The 25398-nt window shown below is 37.6% G+C and overlaps 1 protein-coding gene across 14 annotated transcripts; it reads right to left on the bottom strand.

Annotated features, from left to right (window-relative positions):
- Positions 1–682: 682 nt before the first annotated feature.
- LOC141623691 (paired amphipathic helix protein Sin3-like 4) lies at positions 683–12319 on the bottom strand. 14 transcript variants are annotated; one of them, XR_012533521.1, is made up of 23 exons: positions 12033–12255; positions 11117–11438; positions 10835–11021; positions 10591–10689; positions 10310–10477; positions 9402–9499; positions 9221–9309; positions 8232–8383; positions 7969–8044; positions 7857–7886; positions 7332–7615; positions 7093–7247; positions 6187–6314; positions 5842–6096; positions 4853–5488; positions 4290–4378; positions 3460–4026; positions 2997–3097; positions 2778–2857; positions 2484–2636; positions 1977–2140; positions 1509–1623; positions 683–1427 (listed from the first exon to the last, which is right to left on the bottom strand). XR_012533521.1 is itself a non-coding variant. In XM_074439840.1 (23 exons), the coding sequence occupies exons 2-23, from the start codon at positions 11269–11271 to the stop codon at positions 1251–1253; spliced, it is 4002 nt and encodes a 1333-aa protein (XP_074295941.1). In that variant the 5' UTR covers positions 11272–11438; positions 12033–12319; the 3' UTR covers positions 683–1250. The 14 variants fall into 14 exon arrangements, 11 of the variants coding, with proteins under 11 accessions (XP_074295941.1, XP_074295947.1, XP_074295943.1 ...); XR_012533522.1 differs by having other exon boundaries at positions 1509–1620; XM_074439840.1 differs by having other exon boundaries at positions 2719–2857; positions 8232–8368; positions 12033–12319.
- Positions 12320–25398: the final 13079 nt, after the last annotated feature.

Below are 25398 nucleotides of genomic sequence, written 5' to 3'. Positions count from 1 at the left end.
ATATGCAAGTGGAACTATCCATAAGGTGGTCCATTTCCCTCCCACTTGCCCTCCCACTTGCCTTATTGTAAGAGGGACACTATCCGTCTTCAGCTTGTGATGGATAGTGTCTGTCACAAGCAAGACTTCTTGTTTTCTTTTATACTTGGCCAAGCCGCAAACGCAAATCCATTTTCTTTTTTTAGTTTTAGCGGGACGCTTCATTCAATTACGTCTTAAACAGGAAAATGATATGGTTATTAAAAAGAAAATTTCAACGTGTCAAAATTGATTGTCCAACACCGACACTTCTACGTCTAACCCAAAATACAACTTTCAAATTAGAACATGAATAGCGGATGTTTGTCAAAGGGATGATTAAGTTTGAGTAATTAATCTCGATGTAAAACATCATCGTAACGAAAATGGAGTGAAAAATGAGTTAACTTTTCCTTTCCACAAAGTGTGAAGTATTCGCTTTTGGGCAAGATTCATTTGTATGCATGACCACAGTGGGCTAGTGTGGGGGGAGGCAAAGAGGGTGGTCAGAGCTGGCCCGCATGGCTGTGCATCGGTCCGGACCAGATCAAAACCGGAATGGGAAAAAATGGTGGACCGGAGACCGGACCCGGATATAAAATTCTATTACCACTCCCACAGTCTCACATACATGGATACGCCCTCAAAGCCACAGATGGAGCAATTTTAATAAGTTTGTTAAGTCTTGCCATTTCAAACCGACGACCAAATATCCGATTACAATAAAAGGACAGACCTCCAGGGTAAAAGCTTGAGAATTTTCCCACTAAATTCTAAAATCCATTCAAAATTACATCAATTAGCGTTACCCAAAAAAGGGATTGGAACACTATTGAGTGGATCAAAATTGGCAAGTGTAAATGAAATGAATTGGTATTACCACTATTTACAAATATTGCAAATATTGCTTCAACTGCTAGAAAGCTCACCTTATTTGGTCGGAAGGCAAGGAATTAAGCAGTACCGGATATTTGAACAGCAGCCCAAGAACCTCTTCTTTTCCCAACTTGGCGCTCCTATACTGTTCACAAAGACTTGATTATTCCCTTTCATGCAACAATGAACTTGGCATCGCCATGGAGTCGATGGCGGAAGACCACTGCGTGATACGTCATTCAGCATGCCAAAAACGGGAATAATCATTTGAGCTGAAAAAGCAGCTTCCAATCCTCGATTTGTATTCTTTGTTCCTTGAACAATCCTTTGCTTCTAGAAGCCATATTAAAATAAAGTTATGGGAGTAATACTATGGATCTACGAGCCTGCAAGCAACCTCTGAATCGTTCTAATCTTTGAGAAGAGTCATTCAATGACTTGACCGGGTCATGACATGCACCAGTCACATGCAATCTTCTCGATTTTCTTCTCCTCCGGCACAAGAAATCTTCGGTATCTAATACATAAGACACCTACCACATGACAAATTACCATGTGCAATCAAAAAAGGACAACCTTCTCAAAATGTCTATCTCTTCCAATGATCAAAGTACCTTGGACGAAGTGCACGCTATCTTGCACTCTAGACCATTCACAATTTGGAGCCCCTGCATTGCCTCTGAGGCGCCTGAGATTTCCTCTCCACTTCCATACTTCCGTTTATTCCTGCTACAATTATATCCCACTTCAATTAAATCCCACTGACTCAAAGCAAGTGCAGCAGCAACAATAACATAGCCCCAGCCTCCAGCCTTAAGGACTACCACAAATGGGGGGGATCGGGATTGGATGTATACAACCCTAGGAGGTGGTTGTTATTGATGACCCATAATGAAAATTTCTCGAGAATTGATGGATCACGTACAATTCACAATAAACATATGCTCACCAATTTATGAGCCACTCCACTACATTCCATCACAATACGTAATCAAAAAACAGTGAATCCTTGAGACTGCGAAGGAAATGGTTAACATTACAGACCAAATATTACATAGTTGTGTAGTGGAAACATTAGATACCTCCTCAAAAAAATGCCAGGCTTCTCTTTGTTGTCTGGGACAGCTGAGAGGAAGTCTTCATGTAGGTAAGCTGAAAAGTTTGGGTCCATCGCAACAGCTGTCGATTCTGGCTTATCTTGACATTTTTCCATTAATTGGATGGACAGGCGAGTAGGTGAAGATGACTGCAGATAAAACCAAAATAAGTGAACATATGGGAAGATTGCAGACTGCAACATATCTAATCATAAAACACAAAACCATCAAAACATCAATACAACGGCGCTCCGACAGATGGCGGGGTATTGGAGTTCTTACCCCTCTGTTGTTGACACAGATAGGCTACTTCCACATGAACCATATTGAAAATTGTGTCGAGAATAGAATAAAATGATTGCTAATAAAAAGAAGTGTGGCAAGTTCAATTAGCTTTTTGCTTTATTCCATCATAAAAGACTATTGAGTCTTTAGCTACATGTGAAATGGAAACAACCAAAATTAACAAAGAAAGCATAGATGCTGACATACACATTCAACACGATACATGTTCTCATCATGGACGATAACACGAGCATTGTCATGATAGACAATATCTAAGAATCTTTCAGGTTTCCTTAATCTCTCGTATGCGTATAGCTGAAGAAGTTTGTTGTCGACATCATCTGAGGCTAATATTTGAAGCTGAGGCAGATTAAAACATCAGAAATTAGTTGTATTAAATGAAGAATGTAACAGATTAAAAAGTGAGAGAACCCACACGGACCTGCTTCACAAGCTTATATATAAGCTTATCCAATGTAAAAAGAAGATATGATTGAGTACCAACAATAGCCCGGCATTCATCCTCAAATTTAGTGTTGTCAGACGAGCCATCAACCAAACTATATAGAGCATTCATGAACCTGTAAAGAATCAAAAGGAATTTTACTCAAGCTAAATAAAATTACGATCATCGAAGATCAGCTAATATAGTTATTCATCACTACGACCAGATAGAATTACGATCATCAGCTAAATAAAAAGTTCCAATATTGGACAGACCTTGAATACAGGTCAGATGGAGCAGTATCACTTGAGGATTTCCATTTCTTGTCCGCTGTTGATGAATTAATCTTTGCCGACTGTATTCTTTCATACAAAGTCTAGCCAAAAAAGGTAACGTGGGATGAAAATGGCTGCATAAGAATAGCTAAGTACTGCTTCTGTCTCGCAATAAGATTCACACCCATCTTGGAACAAATGTTAAAAGGAATATTGACGAGGGGTGTGCAGGTGGGCCCAGGATAGTAACAAGGACTGTTGAAGTGGGAACGAAATGAGCGACATTTATTGCAAAATTTATTGTAAAGTAACGATGAAGAGAACTCAGGTGGGCACAAGTGAGGATTTCTTGCAAAATTTATGTTTTCTAAGGATAACACTGCCCAGACAATACCTAAAGATGAATGAAGTGTGAACCTTATTGTGAGACGGACAAAATGACGAATGAAAAACTGATTCTTACTTGATGCAGTCTAAACAGAACATAGAAGGAGTCATTTCCATAGAAGACACGGGAACCTTTTGCTCTTTCATTCAACGATGCAGGTGCGTGTTTTGCAAGGGGCTTTGAAGTTCGCAAAAAATGTTCTGAAAGTGGAAGCAATGATCCATCTCCCTCTTCTTCCACATTGGTCATTCCTTCAGCCTCTCCCTCGCTTTCAGCCTTATTGTCATCATGTTCAGGGGAGCCATCATCCCCATCACCAGACTCACTACCAGAAACATCCCCATTTTCTGAAGCATTCTCACTCTCTTCCGATGACCTATGAGCGCTCTCCTCACCTTCATCATCAGCATGATGTAAGTTGCCCCTCTGTCTTCTCAAATTTGGGCCATTTGTGGAACTGTCGTTCGTTTTATTGGCAAGCTCGGCAAAATTATCTTCTTCGAAATCTCCATTTGGAGATAGCTCGCCCTCTTCTCTTTCAGCTCTGGCATGTCCATTAGAGTCTCGACAATATCTTATGTTTTTACTGGCTTCTGTGACACCCCCATTTGACATTGCAACTGCTCTTGTAGAATCAGCAGGCTACAGGATAAGAAAACAAGACTAAATGTTCAACTGAACGCAGACAAGAGTTCACTAGTCACATTGTGGAATCACCAAAGCAAAATAGTAGCCGCGTGCCTTTGACAAATAATATATGGAGGCAAGGTTGATAGAAACAGCATAACTTTCAACAACATCCTCTGCTGTTTACACAAAGCCGCTCTAGGAAAGGCATCTCATATCACAAGTAGACCCCTATCATCTTTGTTTAAACATGCTAGAAATATTTGTTAACAACATACCTCCAATGAAGGCGCATTTCTACCATTTGATCTTTCACGGCCGCTACTATCAGCTGGATTCCCAGATCTAAATGGCATTGAACCAAGACCTGGACAAAAAGTAAGAAAATTCTCAGCCAAATAAATAGTAGAATAAGACAAAGCGAAACTAAGATCATAAAAGTTAAATAAAATTGCCCATGTTCCTTTTACTTTAGAACTTTTTTAGACTAACAATATTTAACTTGTTCTTGTTTAGATTTTACAGCACAGTATCCTTGGGCCCAATGATACTCCACCTTGACTACAGGTGTAGGACGCAACACGGCGTCGAGAGTCAGACACTACTAGATCTTGGAAATTTTCATGGTTTTGGCCTAAAATAAAATGTCAGTGTCCGGACACACGACACACAGGCTAAGTTAAAAATTGAAGTAAAATAGCGTGAGCACTAAAACGGATTCTTAGATATGCATTTCATTGTGCCAAAGCACGAAAGCAAAGTGGGTAGAATATTTTCTCAATCTGGTTGTCAATTAGCTGAAGTCATATTGTCGTCCATTGAGGGGAATTGAAAACCAGACCAGATGTGTTGTCATTGTTTCTTCCATGAAGTTGCTCAGCTCCAGAGGTAGGAGACACGTTAGAACTGATCAACCGTTCGTTAGAAGGGCTTGGTTTGATAAGACCAGATATTTGACCAACCATGGTGCCATTATTTTGAGACCTAATTTGAAGCAAGGCACTATTACTGGCATCAGGACATCCATCTTTAGCAAGATTGACATAACTTGATTGTTCGGGGGGACTAGATTCATCTCCGTTTCTTGAAGCATGGGAGTGCTTGTGAGTAGTAGTAGCACGGCTACTAGGACTTCCATTGCTATCACCAGTAGCAAGACCATCAATTTTATCCGTCTCATTCTTCACCCTCAAAACATCCTCGGAGTCCTCTATTCCCTGATCCCGAGTTGGCACACCAAGCATGTGTTCTAGGAATGTAGTCCATATTTTCAACACTTTATCCAGTTGATCTGCTGTGCAGACCTCTCCACAGGAATATTTCATCAGCTGATATAAATCTTCATGAATCTCTGTATCAGGATACTCAAATTCTATATGGGCATTAATTGGCTGTCTATTTCCTGCAGCAACAGCAAGGAGTGCATCATCCTCTCTGCACTTCTGCTCACTGAGTTCTTTAACCTCGGCCAATAAAGCTGCAATAAGAGCAACCACAAAAATAAGTCTCTAAAAAAGTAGGGTTTCAGGGGCATTGAGGAATTTGGCAGATTGCATACATGAGCTTCGGGTAGAATTAGTAGATACTACTAAACAAGGCATTGGTTAGCCATATGATGTTCATCACAGTAGCAAGATGCTCAAGTTGTGATATGTTAATATCAAATAGAACACAGCTCACTGTGAGAAATAAGTTGTCAGATCTCTGATTCTAAATGACATACTATGCATATGACCAAAACATCAGTATCACAGAACTGATAAGCAATAAACCCTTGTGCCATAAGGTACGGGATCATAGTTTTCCAAGTTATGCAATGACAAAGATTACCTTTTGTGCTTAAGCTCTTAGTATCCAGCTGTTTAAAGTAGAAGCTACGGTGATCAAGTGATTTGTGATAATTTTTTGCATATATTTCAGCCCACACTTTATTGAAATCAGCGCGGCATCGGGCCCACTCCTCTTGTTTCTGTTTCAAACGAGTTAGTATAACAGGCAAAGCAAGAGTTGCATTCTTCTTTAATACATCCATGACATCAAGACCATGGTCACCATACAACCGCTCAATGCACCTCATATTTATAGCTGTTGGCACAAAAGAAGTATGTCAACATTATGTCGCAATCAAAATATTATCATTCAGACAACTTTATGGAAATTCCGATCAGAATTTACCAGTAAAATGTTCGTCTATTCGGATTGGATTTTCAGCTTTAACTTTGTTATCGTTGATTTTTTCCAACAGCTCTTCCACGCGTTTAATTGTAACATTGACGGACTCCAGCAACATGTCTAGTTCGAACCTGAGTGAAATCAATGGATAAGTAATAGCATGTCCATTGAGCACTAATACATAATGTTTATTTAATTTTGCATAAGAGCTGCTGTTAGTTATAATGCTCCAAGAGTAGATTTACGCGTTCCACAAGGAAGATCATTAGTTGGCCCTTTTTTGTGTAAGTGTGCTTCAGGGTTTTAGTTGTAATAGAGGCGAACTTCAACACAAGGACGTATGCTAATCGATGATAAACCATAGCTATTTCAAGCAAGATGATACAGACAGTATAACAATGGTCTGTTCCGCCGTATATTATTCAGTTACTTGACACTGCAAAAAATAAAAAACAAAGCCTTAATCCTAAAGTCGGCTAACATCGATCCCGTTTCACTATCAATACGAGGTCAAAACAAAGAGGGATAAACCAATAAGTTATATAAGTAGAGTGTGAATGGAGTAAAACAGAGAGGCATAAACATATGGAGAACATTTTGAGAGAGGATTAAAGAAAGACTTGACCAGAAAAACAAAACAAAGAAAGTGCAAAGGAAAAAAAAGAGAGAAAAATACTATGAAATGAGAGACAATGATGTTTAGATGCAGAACTAAATGAGAAGAAACTTGGAAAAAAAACAAAAGAAAAGAAAAAAAAAACTCAAATAATAACAGACACAATGAATTCAAACGCTCTCGTCCACATGGATTATCTCTCCACTCTGCTCCCAATGCCATATTTTCGCATGTCGCCACACAAAAACCATAAAGGCAGAAATGCAAAGCAATAAACAATGCGACATATCAACCTGTCATCTTCACAACGAAATAGGCTCTCCTCGTATTGATTTTTTCGCATGTGCTTAAAAGAGTAGTCTTCACTCCCAGAGGTTACAGAAACCCAGTGGTCGTTCAGTACTTCTATTCCCAGATCAGTCCTTTGACTTGCCACAGGAATCGGATACTGCACATATGTATACAATAAAAGTACTGAAAAGGATAAATAACAACGGCACTTATGAGAAAAATATAGAAGAGAGATCCATACATTCGTAGGAAGAAGTCGATAACTAGGTGTGCAGCGCTCACAGTCGGAAAGGTCAAGCTCTTGAATAGGTTTTCCTATATACTTATCTTTGCTCGAGTTTGAAGATATTCTGAGATTTGCGACCTCTTTACTCACATAACCACTTCTATCTATCCGGTCCCTTTCCTTACAGTCATGATTTTTATCTCTGTCTTCTCTTCCGTGTTCTTTATCTCTCTCTTTATCCTCAGCCTTCACATATTTTGAAGGACCATCACTCCAGGAGATTTCCGGCCACAAAGATTCTGGAAGGAAGTGAAAATTTGATACTTTGATTATATTGGCAAGACTAAAGACTACTTCATATTAACTGCACCTCAGCCTACCAGATTCATAAGAGGTCAGAAAAATACTAAAAAATTAAAACAAGCAATGAACAGCAAGTAATGTTGGCAACCACCAGCAGGTAACAGCAATAGGCAGTACAGTTGAATAACCAATTGAACACAATAAGTAGATAGTAAACGGAAGAGGCAAAATACATACTTTTGCTCATCACACTGCCAAGGAAGCCATCTGTAAAACACCACAACTGTCGTCAGACGCAAACCTTACAAGTGTAGAAAATTAGCTAGTGGGAGAAAGGTTCCAAATTTACCATTTTTTTCACAATATGTCAGAAACACATCAAATGCTTCCATTAATTCAGGATATTTTCCAAGTATATCACGTACCTGAGACAAGGTAGAGAAACAATAGTACTACTAACGATGCAATACCCTAGTACTCAAGAACATCTAAGAAAATTTACAGAGGCCTTAAAAAACTTCGAGCTGTCTTTTTAGACAGTTTTGCAGGACATGAAGAAATGAAAATGGCTTGAGTACAATGACAGTTAAGTTCAGATTGTAAAATTCGTACCAGAGAATGTAGTTCTTGCTTAGTGATTATTTCTCTGCTATACATATGAAGGCATTTCAAAAATTCTTGATAATCATCAGGATTATGCAATCTGTCCTTGACTTTTTCGCAGAATGCAAACTCTTGGCTGTACACAGCTGCAACAAGATTCCCTATATGAGGATCTCGAAAATAAATTTAAATGGAACATGGAAAATACTGGTAGTAATAAGTAATGACCTATAGAAAAATAGAACAATGGTGATATACCACTTCTCAAACTAACTAAACACTATTACGTGTTCCTCTGTAATGCTATGCAGGTAGCTTACATAATGAAAATCAAAGACGTAGTAAAGCAAAAGAGCACTTAGCATTAGGGATGTCCTGGGGCAGGGCAAGGTGGGGCAAGGGTCAAGAACTAGAGCCATATCGGTCCCTTTACCCGCTAGCTATCTAATTAATAACTGTATTCACTATTTATTTACTAAATATCTAAAAACATAACAAACTCATAGTAGTTTTGATTTTTCAAAAGGTAAAATTTACAATACAGCCATGATAATATTAACTATCTTAATAGATGGGTAAAGTGATATGAAGCAGCTACAACAGAAAGTCTACTCAGGCCCCCACCAACCATGAAATGATGGAAGGTATAATGTTTAATCCCTGTACCTGTCCTACTAGCCAAAATAGTAAAAATACTACTCATATCCGCTTCAACAGGGAAAACTAAGTGGGGTTATCCACTTTGACCCCGCAGAGGCATTCCTACTTAGCAACCCCGGACCATGGTTCTTTCTTTCCATGTGGAGGTCCGTTAGGAAAAAACCTAATGCAAACAGAGCAGCTATAAAAAATTATTTTCACATGGTTAAATAAAAGAATTATGTGAGCAAACAGTCAGCCACACACGCACACACATTATGCAGCACTAGAAGTGAAGGACCACAAGATCAAACATTCACATGACTACACAAGCGTTCAAAGTAAAGTAAGGAGCATACTTTTCAGACCATTCTTATCATCAGAAGTACCAGACACTCCCCGAGGCCCATAATTTTCAGCAGCATGGTCAGCAACAGAGCCTTCACCCCTGTAAGCAGATAACATCTATTAGATATTGGTTGTCAGCTCAATCTCAATGACACCATTTGTAATACAGTTTCCACCAATCTGTTTAATAACCTGTCTTTATCTTTATCTAGCCGCCTCCTCTGCTCCCTTTCAACTTTTAATTTATCGTTTTCAGCATCAGACCCATCAATGGTGAATTCCCGATCCTTCTGCAAAAGGCAAATTGAAAGCACATAATCAGGAGGATAAAAAAAAGTCTCAACTCTCTTATATGACGGTCATACGGTAAGACGTGCCCAGTAAAATATGGCCCAAGAAAAGATAATACTTGTATTTATGGAGCCTTAAATTTTATTTCGACAACTTGATATTTTATCACGACGGACCAGCCTACTTAAATGTGTCCGTTCCAATCATAAAATACCAGGTTAAAAAAAAGGGGGCACCCCGGTGCACGATGGCGTCCCCGCTAGGCGAGGGTCCGGGGAAGGGTCCCGCCACAAGGGTGTAATAGGGGCAAGCCTTCCCTTGCCATTTTGGCAAGAAGACGCTCCAAGGACTTCAACCCGTGATCTCACGGTCACAAAGCAACACCTTAACCGGTGCGCCAAGGCTCCCCTTCCATAAAATACCAGGTTATCAAAATAAATTTAAAACCTCAATTATTAATATTTTTTTTTGTTTGGGCTTATTATAATTGGGCAAGTCTCATGGCAAGACTAACCTATATAAAAATTTGTAAAAAACAAGCTGTAAAAAGTAGATGAAATACCCGATCAATATGCATTGGTTTTGTTGTAGGAATGGTCGGGGAGCCTTATATTTTATTTCGACAACATGATATTTTATCATGACGGTTCCAATCATAAAATACCAGGTTATCAAAACAAAATTTAAAACTCAATTATTACTTTTTAGATTGGGCTTACTATAGATGGGCAAGTCTCATGGTAAGATTACCCTATGTAACAATTTGTAAGACAAACAAGTTGTAAAATGTAGAATCCACTATGAAATACCCGATCATTATGCATTGGTCTTGTTGTAGGCATGGCCGAGTTCCTGTCCCCGAACATAGCATTCCTAACTGATGGAGCATGCTGAGTAGCAGCTGTAGCTGAGGTATCTGGAAGAAAATGGGTGAACTCTTCAAGGAGATCCCGATGGTCCTGAAATAGTAAAGCTACCTGCACAGAGTATAAAATATTTGTAGTTTCTGCTAAACCAACAAGACCACAATACCCCTCCATTCCCTTCTTTCTATAAGTTAAATGAGTAGTAGGAGGCCAATTTAACATACCTCCTGGTAGACCTCACTGATGGTCTTGTTTTCTTTCCTATACATATTCAAAATATCAAGAAATGACTTGTAAACGCGGTCATCACCATGAAATCGCAACTGCAGCAGGAAGCGTATGATCAGTTAAGTTAAACATCTATAAAACAATAACATGATACGGTAATTTCGAACATTCCACTGTTAAGTTAATATGTTACGGTAATTTCTTTCCTATACATATTGAATTCGAAGATCAAAAGGATACCTTAATTTTATTAACAAAACTAATTGCTTCTTCAAATTCAACTGGCTTCTTCGTTAGAGGTTGCTCATCCTCAGGTGGAAGGGTAATTTCGAACCCCTTGGGCAAAAAGGTATTGAATCCCAATATCAAGTTCCGGTGCCCTTTGAACAATTCTTTAACCCTTGCTATGACACCAGTAGTGTCAATTCTAATAGAACAAAAACGCGATTGATAAGTTACACATGGTGCATGATAGGATAACAAGTGTTTTGACACATTACAGAGGCTCAACAATGATCAAACCTTTGAGCTTTAAAATCCTTCATAACTTCAAGAAATTCGTCATATTTCTCCTTCTTGTCGGAGAACATTTCCTTCACTGCCTTCAGATACGCTAAGGCATCATTAGTAGTTAACCTCTGCATGCTGCCTTGAGTGGTAACCCCACCACCTACCATTTGTGATTATCTAGGTCTTTGTCCCGGAAATTAAGCAAGTTCCATCAGTGGAGAACATTCACATTTCGATGAACCGCATTACGTTTTATACACAGATATCTAAGTTGATTAACATCTTATCTATGTAACTTAGCAAATAAGGACAATAATTTTCCCCAATCCGCAGCCTACAGAAAAAGGAAAGATAACATAAAAATAACATTTTTTTCCTAAAAGATACAGCAAACTACAGATTGCAGCGAAATGAATCATAGTGAATACAAATCCCCTAGCAGCACTTAACCAAGAACAGCAACTTAGCATCACAAGTGGCAGCAAAATGAATGTACATATGCTAAACCCGAAACGGATTTTGAATAAAACCAAAAACAGCTTTAAATTAAGCAAATTTGTAATCAATTCTCTGAAACAACAAATCAAAGCTCTAATATTTTGCACTCTTTCTTTAATTTACTCTTTAATCACCAGAACGATAATCAAAATAATTTGATGCAAGTGCAACAAAATAACAATCAAACAAAAATCAGAAGGAAAAAAAAAAACAGAAACCGGAACTGAAAACAAAAGTAGATCTAAACAGATAGAAGAAAAGCAAAAAGAGCTTAAATTAAAAGAAAGATAGCAGATCATAAAGATGATAAAATTGCATAACTTGAAAATTAAGCAAACCATAATCATTCCTAACCAACATAATGAACAAATCAATACTTTAAATACAAAAATTAGAAAAAAAAAAAAAAAAAAGATCGGTGTAAACTTACAGTTGTGTATAATTTTGGTGCGAAGACGCAAGCCACAATCTAGTTTCTGAAGAAATAAGAAAATATAAAAAAGAAATAAGAAAAGAAAGTAGAGTAAGATTAGTAGATGAAGGTGTTAAGAAAAACCATAATGATGATGATTAGGAGAAGAGATTAGATTAAGAAGAGGAAGAAGGAGGAGTTTATCTGGTTTATAGAGAAGAGAAGAGGGAAACTGAGAGAGAGAGAGAGAGAGAGAGAGAGAGAGATGAGGGGAGGGATTTTTGAGCATATATGGAAGGGAAATTAACTAATAAGCCTCGCAATCTTATGGCTTTATTATGTTATTATGCTCTTTCTAATTTCTAATTTCTAATTTCTACGTAATTATTGGGTGCTATGATGTGAGATACAATTATCCGAAATTGGTAATTAAATCCCTTAACTTTGTTCAATTGTGAAATTAGGCTCCATAAATTTCATTTGGAGTAATCAAGCCCCTTATGTCTCACCAAAAGTGAAATTTAACCTCATTTTTAAAATTTTCACAAGAACTTTAATTAAAAATATTTTATATTAGTATTAAACAATTTATTAAATACAAAATATTACTAATTGCAACTTTGCGAATATCTACATTATTTATTACTCATTGACGAACACTTTTACATACATATTTAGTAAATTGTTTATAATTTATATGGTATTCATACATATATAATAAATTGTCTATATACTATAAAATTAAAAAAAAAATCAATTCTCAATATTTAATATAAATATAAAAGTTCTAAAATTATAAAACAAAATATTTTATTTTTTATAAATTGTATTAAAAGTGATTTTAATATAAGAATTTGGTGAAAATTAAGAAATGGGGTTGAATTTCACCTTTGGTGAAACTTAAGGGGTTTGATTGCTCCAAATGAAACTTATGGAGCCTAATTTCACAATTGAACAAAGTTAAGGGGCCTAATTACCACTTTCGCGGATACAATTATATACCGTCTACAGCTTAAAACCCGTGTAAAGTTGCACGGGTATATTTGTAAACATTTTTTTAAACATTATCTAAAGTTATTTTAAAATAATTTGTTTATATACGTGAAATATCTTATTATGAGTAAAATATTCTTAAGCATATATGAACATTTTTTAAACATCATCTAAAGTAATTTTAAAATAATATGTTTTTAAACGTAAAATATCTAAATATGAGTAAAATATTCTTAAGCATATGTGAAGAGTTTAACTTCAAATTATTGATTATAACTTGGAAACATGAATAAATATTTATGTTAATAGCCTAATCATTACTACTAAAAACCGAATTATCAAGCGTGTTGCTGATAGTAATTCGACATAGCTCAACAAAAAAAAGGGATATTCTACGGTGTTCCCTCGTAGTTTTCGGTTTTCTACGTTGTACCCCTCCTTTTTTTTATATTCTATGGTGTACCCCTAAACTCTATATCTTAGTCTATACCATGACCTTATTTATTGTCTTTGCTAACTTAGTTTCTTAAATGACCTATTAAATCGTCTATTTATCATCTCGATAACCTACTCATTTACTTATTAGTTCGCCGAATTACTCATTAGCCCAAGAAATAGTATACGAAACTAACTAAAAGTTCAAAAAATCTCCATTATCATGTCATGAATCATAACAAATATTTTTAATAGTAGTTGGTGCTTATCAAAAGTGATTTGTGATGTTTCTCATATAGAATGGTGATATAACATTAATAAGTCAGAATAAAGATCAAAGTACGGTCGTTTGATAGTGATAAAGTTAATGGAGAGTTAAACGAGGTTATAATGGAGAAATAAGTAAGAAGTTTAGGGGTAGAATGTAGAATTAAAAAAAAAAGAGGGGTACAACATAGAAAACCGAAAAACTCAGGGGTACACCGTAGAATATCCCAAAAAAAAAAATCAAAATATCTCGACCCCGATTTAGCTCAATATGTAAATTCCTTCATAGTCACTCTGAACCCCCCGTTTACCATTTGTTTGGGAAGGTTCCAAATTTTATGAATCGAAAACTTGAGATAATCCACCAACTTAATCTTTGTATATAGTTCACAATTCATACGTTTTTCAAATAGTAACCGAAGATCCACATACATTGAAAATTCCCTGATTAACTACACTACTAATAGAAATAAATAACGTTATAACGTGCAATTCGATTTTAAAACAATTTTTTCACACTTTTGTGTGCTAACCGCGAGTTACTATTTATTAAGACAATGGTTTAATGTTTACTAAATTAAATCATAAAAAGTACATAAAGTGTTGCTTGTGGTTCCAATTCAGATTGCGTAATTATTGTGTGTGACCGTTGTATGACGAGACTGATACAAGTGACCAATTTATAAGAAATAGTGCTCATTTTATATAAAAATTGATTGTTTTTAAAAAGTGGTCACTTTTAATAACAAAATAGTGGTCGTAACTTTTTAATATAAAATTCTGAATTGTTACCATAAAATGGTCATTTTTATGTCGTCACATCATACAACGGTCTCATAGTATAATTTGTGATTGAGAATTGGCCAAAGACACTCTAGATTGTAGACCCCTTATTCATGTTCGTTAATGCTAAATATATATCCCAATCGAAACTCACTAATATAGACCCCTTATTCATGTTTAAACAATGTTAACTTACTTATAATCAAATTTCATCCATATAAATTGCCATTAATTAACAAAAAAAATTGAAAGATCCGAGATGGTCTCTAAATAAGTTATTGATATCACACTAATTTGTACTCCCTCCGTCTCGGTCATTTATTATCTATTTATTTCGGCACAAAGACCAAGAAAATGAGAAAAAGAAGAGAAAAATAATGATAAATAAAGGAGCTTTCTCACATGTCCATATCACATACTCCACTTGTCCACTTGCCTACCAAAAGTAGAAATAGATAACAAATGAGTGATACACCCCGAAACGGAAATACTCCCTCTTATTCACTAATTTCTTCCCCTTCCATTTTGCACAAAAAATAAGAAAATGATTTTGGACCACATAAAATACTCTACCCCCACATACAATTGAATTTGAACCACACAAAACCTTCCAAAAAAGGAAAGAGGGAAGAAAATCCGACTATCATGAAAACGGAAAGAAGAAAGAAATAAGTGAATAGGAGGGAGTAGATAACAATTGACCAGGACGGAAAAGTGCCAATTTATGGGTTTTCATGACCTTCATATTGTTAATAATGACACAAAATGACCTTTTATTATTTAACTTTGCATCTATTCTTGTAATAAGTGTACTCGATTTATTTTTAACCGTGTTTTCACCTATTTTGTTGCCCGTTGTAAAGTTTTGTATTATAAATTATAAAGTAATCTCATAATAAATTTATTTTATATATTACTCCCTCCACACATAGACCTGTCAAACGGGTCAAACGGACGGGTTACGGGTTCGGTCATTTCGGATTCGGGTAAAATATGGGTCGGGTCTATTTCAGGTTTGAACAATACGGGTTTATACGAGTCGGGTTTATACGAGTTTCGGGTCGGGTTTAGGGTCAGGTCAGATTAACGCCTTTTTAAAAAAAAATCATTTTCTTTAATTCTACTTATAAACACATAATTATTCTTAAATTTTTACTATTATATAGTTTAATATATGATATTAGTAAGATTAAACATTTTTTGCTTAATATTTTTAATATCACACCGTTATACGAACGGGTTAATACGGGTTGCGGGCCGGGTTCGGGTAAAAAAAAATGGGTCGATCAACATCTTTTTCTGTCATTTTTTAAAACTTCTTTTATATCGTAATTCCTACCATTTATACGTTTTTTCTCCTCTTGCTCATCTTAGTCAACTTAATTGTTACCATTCTCGCCATCACCATCTCGTCATCATCATCATCATCATCATCATCATCATTACCCTCACTAACTCGCTAAGTACGACAGTCAACTTAAATAAGATGACAATGATTACGTGGCATGTGAGCCGAGGTGATGAGGTAGCAGTGCTGACATGGAGTGCGGTTCCACGTAATACGATGAAAGTGACGGTGTGGCACACACTTCGAAGTGATGACGTGGCATATGATCGAGGTGATGATGTGGCAGTGCCGACATGGAATGCGGTTCGATTTAACACAGTGAAAGTAATGGTGTGACACACACTTCAAGGTGATGATGTGGCATGTCGCCTGAAATAATGACATGGCAGCGCTGACGTAGAATACTGATCGACGTAATATGGTGAAAGAGACGGCGTGGCACCCACTTTGATGTGATGACTGGGCATATGGTTCAAAGTGATAACGTGGTATTCCGTATATATACATATCTTTCCTTAAAAGTTTATAAATCAATACCTATTTGATATTATCAATTTTAAGGAAGATATTGCCTTGACCCAACGGTCAACCCGTTACAGGTCGGGTTTCGACCCGCTATTTACGGGTCAAAACGGGTTCGGGTATTCTTCGGGTTCGGGTTAAAAAACCAGGTTATTTGCGGGTTATTTACTGGTCGGGTTACGGCCGGTTTTCGGGTCGGTTCAGATTTTGACACACATGAGTTTTCACCCAATTTCTCTAATATATTGAAATGGGCTGAAAAGAGGTGTGTGGAGGGAGTATATAGGATATGAAAATTATTTAAAAAAACCGCAAATTTTTAAAATCAACTATGATATTAGAGAGACCTTAAAATATAGAGAAGTTAGTAAAAGTAACAAAAAATCATGGTGGTATAAATCTCACGCTAGCAACATAAAAGAAATTTCATGTGTGGGGCTATTTAGTTAGTGGGTTATTTTCAAGGAATCCTAAATACTATCTTTAGGGTGGAAGTGAGATGTTGGAGGGAAAAAAACATGTTTTGGTTGTTGTTTTATTATATTATATGGATTAATATAAGAGAAATTAATAAATTCAAAGAAATTACAAATAGAAAAAATATCTTCGTAAATTAAATAAATGGCACTTCATCGCTTAAGTTGATATCGCAAATTGTTTAGAGGATTCTCAAAATTCCTAACTGTCTGTAATACTACGGTTTTATGAGTCTCTGGGTACTCTATCGAGTAGGCCTTACTCTGTCGAGTAAGGGTGTTTTGCATTTTAAAATAGTTTCTGACCTGTAGGGTACTCTATCGAGTTGCCTTAGGTACTCGATAGAGTAGCCGTCACTCGATCGAGTAGGTCAGTTACTCAATCGAGTAGCCCGGTTTACGGGTGATGTTTTGTCGGGTTTTGTTAATAACACGGATTAATATATATAAATCTTTCCGTCATCTTTACAATACACTTTTACAAACCTAATCACATTGAAAAGAGATTTAAGTTACGTTCTTCGCATTCATCCGTGTTACTGACAAATCCCGGAGCTTGAGAGGTCGGATTTCATCGTTCTTTGTATCATTGTGATCCTTGCGTCAAGGGTAAGTCCTACGTACCAATTTTATAGCATTTGGTTAAGGTTGTTTAAACCCTAATTTTGGGATTGGAGGTTTTCTATGTTTATGTTGATGTGGTAGTGATTGTATGATTATGTGTATAGGAGAAGGGTTCGTAGATGAAAGGTTTTGAGACAGCTGCTAGATCGTCTGATGTTTGTGTTGCATTCCGTAGGGTTTCCCTACTCAGTATTGGCTACATAATGTGTGGTGATTGTTGTTGTGATTATTGGTTAATTATATTGTTGGTTGATTTTGACGGCTGTTGGCTGTATATTGTTGATTGATTGTGTAACTGTCTGTGTTCTTCGGGGCGCGTCCCTGGCTGAGTGGAGTCACTTGCGGGAGTGGCTTCACGTCCATTATTCACCTTCTGTGGAACCCGCCACAGAAGGGATGTGCACATTAAGGAATTTGGGTTTATCGCTCGATGGAGATGAGCGGGGATTTGGTGGGTACGGCTGCGGTCCCCCACTGGCGGCATGGAGTACTTGTTGCGATGGGTACTCTGGCAGGACTACACACTTTAGTGTGTAGTCAGTTGTGTGGAGTTTGGAGATGGAGACTGGGGATTTGTGTGAACTGCTTGAGCTGTTTGTGACGTTGTTTCTTCGTGGCATTTGTTTTTTATGTAATCAGTACTGACCCCGTTTAATGTTTTAAAAAACTGTGGTGATCCATTCGGGGGTGGTGAGCAGTTATTGAACAGGTATTATATGACTGATCGAGTCCATTTCGTGTTCACAATTAAGCATATGTGGTCGTTGGTCAATGGTCGATACAAAACACAATTTATACTCCACAAACAACTCTACAATTAGTAAAGAGGCAAGTAAAGGTCGGATCCCAAGGGACGGGTATTGAAATGAGAATTCTATTGTAACTAGTAGTGTCTAGGGGTGTCACAAATTGGGTTGATGTAGAAGGTTACTAAACTAAAATAACAATGAAAATAAACTAGCAAGATGAATAAAATAAGGGGTGTAAACAATTGATTAAAGGCACTAGGGTGTCATGGGTTCATAGGGGAATCATGGGATATGATCATACAAACATGTTCTCAAATTATAAGCAAGCAATTATTGTTGTGATGGATTGAGTTGGGTTATATCTTACAATCCTAGGAAAGTTTGGGTCCCGGAGCCGAATCGATTAGATTGTACAACACCTACAAGTCGACTTAATCTTTCCTACTCAACACATGCATGGTCTAACAAGACTCGAGTTGGGTTATGTCTTACAAGTCAAGTTGAAAGGATAGAAGATGATAGTAAATGCAAGGATTCATAGGCTTAGCATTTCATCAAATATAACATGTGCATGTATTAAGATCAAAACAAGCAAGCAAATAAGATATGAAATCATATTAATTTAAGCATGAATCATTCCCCATGTTGGTTTCCCCTAATCACCCATTAAACCCTAGCTAAGAGACTACTCACTCATTATCATGTTGATCATGCTAGAAAGGTTGTCAATCATACTAACATAATGAAACATGATGAATAAATGAAAGTAATTAACAATAATTAAAAAGGGATTAAGAGATTATACCTACTAATGATTCCAATAATAAAGCAAGAATAATAGAAGTACTTGAATCCTAGATTGAGAGGTTGTCAATCTCCCAATAATAACCCAAATAATCTTCAATTACCCAAAATAAAGGAAGAACAAGAGAGAGATTAAAGAACTAAAACTTGGATTAAAACTTGATTAATACTTGATTAATACTTGATTACAATATTAAAGAGAGATTTGATTGATATTAACTACCCTAATTATTGATAAGAAGAACATGCTCCTCTAATTAGCCTAATGGGGTATTTATAGTAAAAATTAGGGAGGATGCATTAGGGTTAACTAAGGGCTAAACTAGTAATTACACTTTTAAGTTGAGCAAGGAAAAGCCGGTATTTTCCGAGAGAAGGGCTTCTCTTTTCGTAGCTTGAAGAATGAAAAAACGTCTTTGTCTTCAAATCCGTGCGGATCGTAGTCGGGACGGCCGGATCTGGTGAGAATCCGAGCGATTCAAGAGAGGGACGCTCGGATTGTCTTTGGGAATCCGAGCGGATTCCAAGGTGGGGCGCTCGGATTGGGCTGGACGGACGGATTTGGTACAATCCGTTCGGATTGTTGGCCGCCTTCAATTCTTCTTCTTTTTCTTCCCTTTTCTTCATAAATTCCTTGGGGATTTCCTCGGGGACTCAAAGATCCTTTTCTCAACATTGCTCTTCTACTATGATATGTACAAAGGCCTTCTAGTCTTGTCTCTCCTTGATGCTTGGTCATTGAATACAATCAATTTAGCCTCGTTTTGCCACGAAAATGCAAGATTCTTACTCCTTTCCTACCAAGGGATCAAAATCTCAAAGAATATGCAAAACAAAGAACTAAAGATAAGAAATGACCCAAATAGGCACTAAAAAGCATGGAAACGATGGTAATTCGGGGGCTAAATATGCGCCAATTATGGTCACATCAAATATCCCCAAACCGAACCTTTGCTCGTCCCGAGTAAAGAGGTGACAAAGACTAGGACCAATACTAACCTAACCTAATAATAATAGCCGATATGAGACAATTAGCGGGTCTCACTCCGCCCCTTCAACTCACAACAAGACAACCATGAGGTAGGATGCCTTCTTGCAAGGCAAGGTGGGTCTTGCCAAAATGGCGACACATCCAAACATTAAAGCACACAAAATCAAGTAATGGATGCATCTACAAAAGAATAGCCACTTTCCTCATCTAAGTGGCGGAAATTATCTACAAGGAAAGCAATTCAAGGGTACACACTCCTTTATAGATGCAATTTGTTCAAACTACTAAGCCTAGAAGGATACCAATAAATCACCTCCAAAATGTGTCAAGCTAGGGTACCTTTGTCCTCAATCGTTAAATGCTTTTGTCAAGAGTAGACTCCCTATGGTGTTAGAAACACTGGAGGATCGCGGAATTCCCCCTCTTGCCTAGACAAGAAGAAGGGTCGTCCCCTCTCTACCATGCACAAAAATGGATATGATGGATAAAGGGATCAATAGATGTTTGAGTTTCACTTTGGGAGTTTGCTTTCATTTTTGTTTTCCCCCAATTTCTTGTGGCATTTGACATTTGAGAACACTTTCTTTTGCCATTTCTTTTTGATTTTTGGCTTTTCAATACTTGACAACCTTTTTTTTTTTTTTTTTTTGCATTTTCTTTTGAACATTTTCAAAGTCACCCCAATTAGTAACGAGGGTGCCTTGTATTTGAAGCTTTTAGGAGTTCTATTTTTGCTCCTCTTTTCATTTGATGCATTTTTGCAAACTTTCTTTCATTTTTCATTTCTTTGAACTCAAATTGATTTCTTTTTGTGCCCATTCCCTTTGATGACAAAAATGTGGTAGAACATGGATGATGGATGGATGGATGCATGGTTTCAAGGGTCACCTTGGAATAAACGGTAGCCAAGGAGTTATCACACCACAAGGTACTCTCGACTAGGCCTTAAACCATGGGTCAAAGGATACTAGCATGACACATCCTAGGGTGTTTTACAAGTATTCTACAAGCAAAGTCTTAAGAATAAAAAGCATCTACTAGGGCCTATATACACTTGTCAAGCTTCCCAAGTAGACGGTTTCGCAAAATTTTTCTAACATGCAACTACATGCCATGATGCAACTAGCATATATACATCCTAATGCAAATGATTCTACCAACTAATATGGCATATAAGCTAAATGCAATCCTAGGTTCACATTGTTATACCGCATCAATCAAAATAAAGCCACATAGTCATTAACATAAAGAGGAAAAAGGAGATTGGAAAGATCATACCATGCGGTCTTCAATATCCTCATGTCTCGGATGTGGCGTAGTCAATCAAAGTGAACAAGGATAAAACAAACACAATATATACAAGACAATATATACAAAGGAAATGAACTTGTTTTTGGTTTTTCAATTTTTTCAATTTTTATGATTTTTGAAAATTTTCAATTTTTATGGGTTTTTGAATAAAAGTTAAGTGTTAGAATTCCCATCCCCACACTAATATGGGCATTGTCCTCAATGGCCAAAGTGATGGAAATTATGCAAAAATGATGCATGATTTCTATACTAAATGCAATTCTACACTAAGCTATACTACATGATGCATGGTTTTTGTTATGACGGAGAGGATAATTTAGATTACCTCCCGTTGTGTATGCATTAACTTCCCCAAACCAAATAAGACACTATTGCTAATGTCAAAGATGGGTATAGTTCATGCACACACTATGCTATGCATGAAACTAGATTGTCATTTTGGATTTTCAAAAATGGGAACAATAAAGTAAGAACACCTCAATGGAACCGAGGTGTGAGTCCTTTGATGTTGCTAGGACTAAACCAACAATGATCAAAATGAAATAAAATACAAAGAGATATAGACAAACCATGGGAGTGTAGGAGTCTCCAAGGCTAGTCTTCCATCATGCTATCATCATCACCACTTCCCTCATGAGAAGTGGTCACATTGCCACTTTCCTTGGCACTTTCTTCATCACTTTCTTCATTATCTTGCTCATCATCATCATCACCATCTCTTTCTTCATCTCCACTTGCTTCTTCCTCAATATTATCATCAATTTCTTCACCATTTCCAACAACCTCATTGTCTTCCACTTCGTCCCTAGATGCACCCGGAAACAAGGCTTCTCTATCCGCCCAACTAGGCAAAGGACAAGATGGATCAAGGAGTCCTTGCCTAGCTAGATGTAGGAGGGGAGGATATTGAGCCAAATATGCATTCTTCCGATCTTCATAAGCTTGCTTGTGCATGGCTTGCATAAGAAGAGTGACATAGTCTTTCCCAATTTCAACTCCTTGCGGTTTGAACTCTTCATACACAAAGGGGTAAGGCGGTATAACAATGGAAGAGGAGGGAGCTTCATGATCACCCTTTTGTTGTTGAATGATGTACTCGGCTTCTTCGGATAGGGGAAGTAAATAGTTGGTCCGGTGGACACTTAGACGACAAATCTTCGCGGGTAAAGTGAATGATCGAGCCTCACTAGTAAGCCACCCATACTTGGTGTCAAGGGGATTGTGAGCAACCCACTTGAACTTGTTAATCATGATAGACATATCAATAAGATGGCCACCTTCCTTTGCCTTGTACTTGCTATCCTTATTGAAATTAGGATCAAAGTGCTTGGCTAGGACCGTGACTAGGCCGCCATTAACAATAACGGTTGTACCCTTCTTCCCACTATCAACATGGAGCCATCTATCAACCAATAGCCTCAAAGAATTGTAAGGCTTGGTATGGATTCTTCCGATATTCAAAGCCGATTCAAGGAGAATAAAATCAAGTCTTGTGAAATGATTGGTGTCTTTCCTAGCAATTATGGTATTTCCCACAACTTTGTGCCATACTCTTATGCCCGGATGATGGACCAAAAGAGCACGACAAGCATGAAAATCATCAAATTTCTTCCTGGAGATTGCCTCCCAAAGAGGCTCGGGTCATACTTCCCATATTGCTTATAATATTTCTCTTCATCGCTAAGACCCAAAATTTCACCCAATTCCGGAAAGGTAATGCGTCTACTAGTGTTAGCTAGACGAAACTCAAGATTTTCCCTATTCTCAACTTTGGTGACTTTTAAAGAACTTAAGAATTCCAAGACAAGGGAGGGGTATGTTACTTCCTTTGTTTCAACAATTTCTTCAAACCCATGGCATTGAAAAAGGCTTTTGTTTGTTCAAGAACACCCAATTTCTCCAAAGCATCTTTACATATGAATTTGGTGGATTGAATTGATTTCATAGCAAACTTAGCAAATGTCTTTCTATGGGTATCGGAAATAAAAGTTACCTCCGGATAATGCAAGAGTTGATCGATTACCGGAGTAGAAGGTGATGCTCCCATAGAAGTTTGTTGTTGTTGTTGTTGCACTTTCAAGTTTGGTGTTGATACCACCATTGCCAAAGCTTTCTTTGTTTGGAGAGCTTTTTGCCTTTGAGAGAGAGCCTTTGCCTTTGGTGCCTTTGTTGCCTTTGTTGCACCCTTTGTCCTTGCCATTTGATGAACTAACCAAGAAAAGAATCAAAAATCTTCAATTTGTAGAATGCCCAAATCGATTTGAAGGTGAAAGGCTTTGCCTTTATGAAATCAAAAATCGACTCAAAGGTTGAAGAATTTGTTCTTGGTTTTGATTGTTATTGAAGATGGAGTGATTGATTTGTTGTTTGAAGGATGGTTTGATTTGATTTTGGTGGATTTTGTTGAGGGTTTTTGTTTTTGTGATGGAGAGGATGAGGGTTTTGATGTTTAGGGTAGTGTTTGTGAATGAATGAATGAATGAATGAAGGTGGGGTGGGTTATAAAGAAGTCGACAATTTCAGGACGCAGGGACAATCCGTGCGGATTGGGCGCAATCCGTGCGGATTCTGTGGCTTCAAAATTTTCAAAATCCCGCCTAGAGACGGGCGGATTCCGGGAATCCGCTCGGATTCTTTTGAGGGACGGGCGGATTCTGTGCGGGACGACGGATTTCAGTCCAGAGATTTTTCTTTGTTTTCTTCAGCTTCAAGACGGGCGTCTTGTATAAAAGACGGACGGATTACGTGAGAGACGGGCGTCTTTCGAAAATACGCTCGGATTCTTCAACAGTCAAGAAATTTGCAATTTCATTTCGGCCAGAGACGGGCGTCTTCTCACAGACGCTCGATTTGCTTTGAGACGGGCGGATTCTCGGAATCCGCTCGATTCTTCTCTCGTTGTACCCGGATTCACTTCATTCGTGCACAATGCATTTCCCTTTACCATTCTTCCATTCTTCTTCATTTCTTGTGTTCTTCATTGTGGGGGCACTACTAAGGCATGAATAGCCTAGGCAATTGCCATCCCCACACTAAGGTAAAGCACTACACATCAATTGAAATCATTAGTCCCTCCCTCACTTCTCTCTTACATGACAATTATTTTGATCAAAGTAAATAAAAATCCAAAAATGACAAAAATGCAATACAAAAATTGAAAAGTAAGTTAGGGAGTTAGAAATATTTACAAGTGGTGGTTTGGGAGGACTCCACCAAACTCTCATTCTTGATGAGATGTCAAGGGGCATGTTCAAGGTGTTGTTGATGTTGCTCAACACCTTGAAGAAGTAATCAAAAGCTTGTTCATTGTTATGGTAGAGGTCCTCAATAGACCGTGGCCCTTGTTGTTGATCATGATCGATGGCATGCCCAATGTAGGGATTAAAGATCCCTTCAAATTCGTCGTCCCAAAGACCACAAACTTCATTGAGTTGATCATTGAAAATCTCTTGCTTAGATGGAGACAACTCTCCCAATTTCTTCTCTTGGCCAATGAGGCCATCCTCTTCTTCCTTGGTTGATTTTGATGAGCTTTGCAAGCTCTCCTTGTCACAATTCACTTGCTCTTTGAATGGAGCATCTTCAACTTTCTTCCTCCATTGGAGTTCCGATTTCTTCCTTTCATCTTTTCGGCTATAATGATCAATCATAAAACATGGCTCATGTAAACGAGGAGCTCTCATGGTCTTGTCAAGATTAAAAGTTATGCTTTCATCTCCCACTTCTAGAGTGAGCTCTCCATGTTTCACATCAATTACCGCACCCGCGGTGTGTAGGAAAGGTCTTCCTAAGATGATTGGAATGTTGGAATCTTCCTCCATATCAACAATGACAAAGTCCACCGGGATGAAAAACTTCCCAATTCGCACGGAACATCTTCCCATATCCCTAATGGTGTCTTCGTCGATCTATCGGCCATTTGAAGAGTGATATTGGTGCATTTAAGCTCTCCCATTCCCAACCTTTTACTTACCGAGTACGGCATGACACTCACACTAGCCCCTAGATCACATAAGGCTTTGTTGATCGTCGTGTCGCCAATGGTACACGGTATTGAGAAGCTTCCCGGATCCTTTATCTT

The sequence above is a fragment of the Silene latifolia genome, chromosome X, assembly GCF_048544455.1.
Source record: "Silene latifolia isolate original U9 population chromosome X, ASM4854445v1, whole genome shotgun sequence".
In the NCBI taxonomy this organism is placed as follows: domain Eukaryota; kingdom Viridiplantae; phylum Streptophyta; class Magnoliopsida; order Caryophyllales; family Caryophyllaceae; genus Silene; species Silene latifolia.
Note: the sequence above shows the minus strand (reverse complement) of the source record. Positions and strands in the feature narration are given on the sequence as shown.

Bases quoted from the DNA above. Each gene is read 5' to 3' on its own strand.
- LOC141623691 (XM_074439837.1), bottom strand. From the start codon at position 11,271: ATGGTAGGTGGTGGGGTTACCACTCAAGGCAGCATGCAGAGGTTAACT. The intron at 4,379-4,852 runs GTCTGGTTTTCA...CTTTTTGTCCAG, and splicing joins AAACAATGACAACACATCTG to GTCTTGGTTCAATGCCATTT. The intron at 1,428-1,508 runs GTACTTTGATCA...GTCATGTGGTAG, and splicing joins TAGCGTGCACTTCGTCCAAG to GTGTCTTATGTATTAGATAC.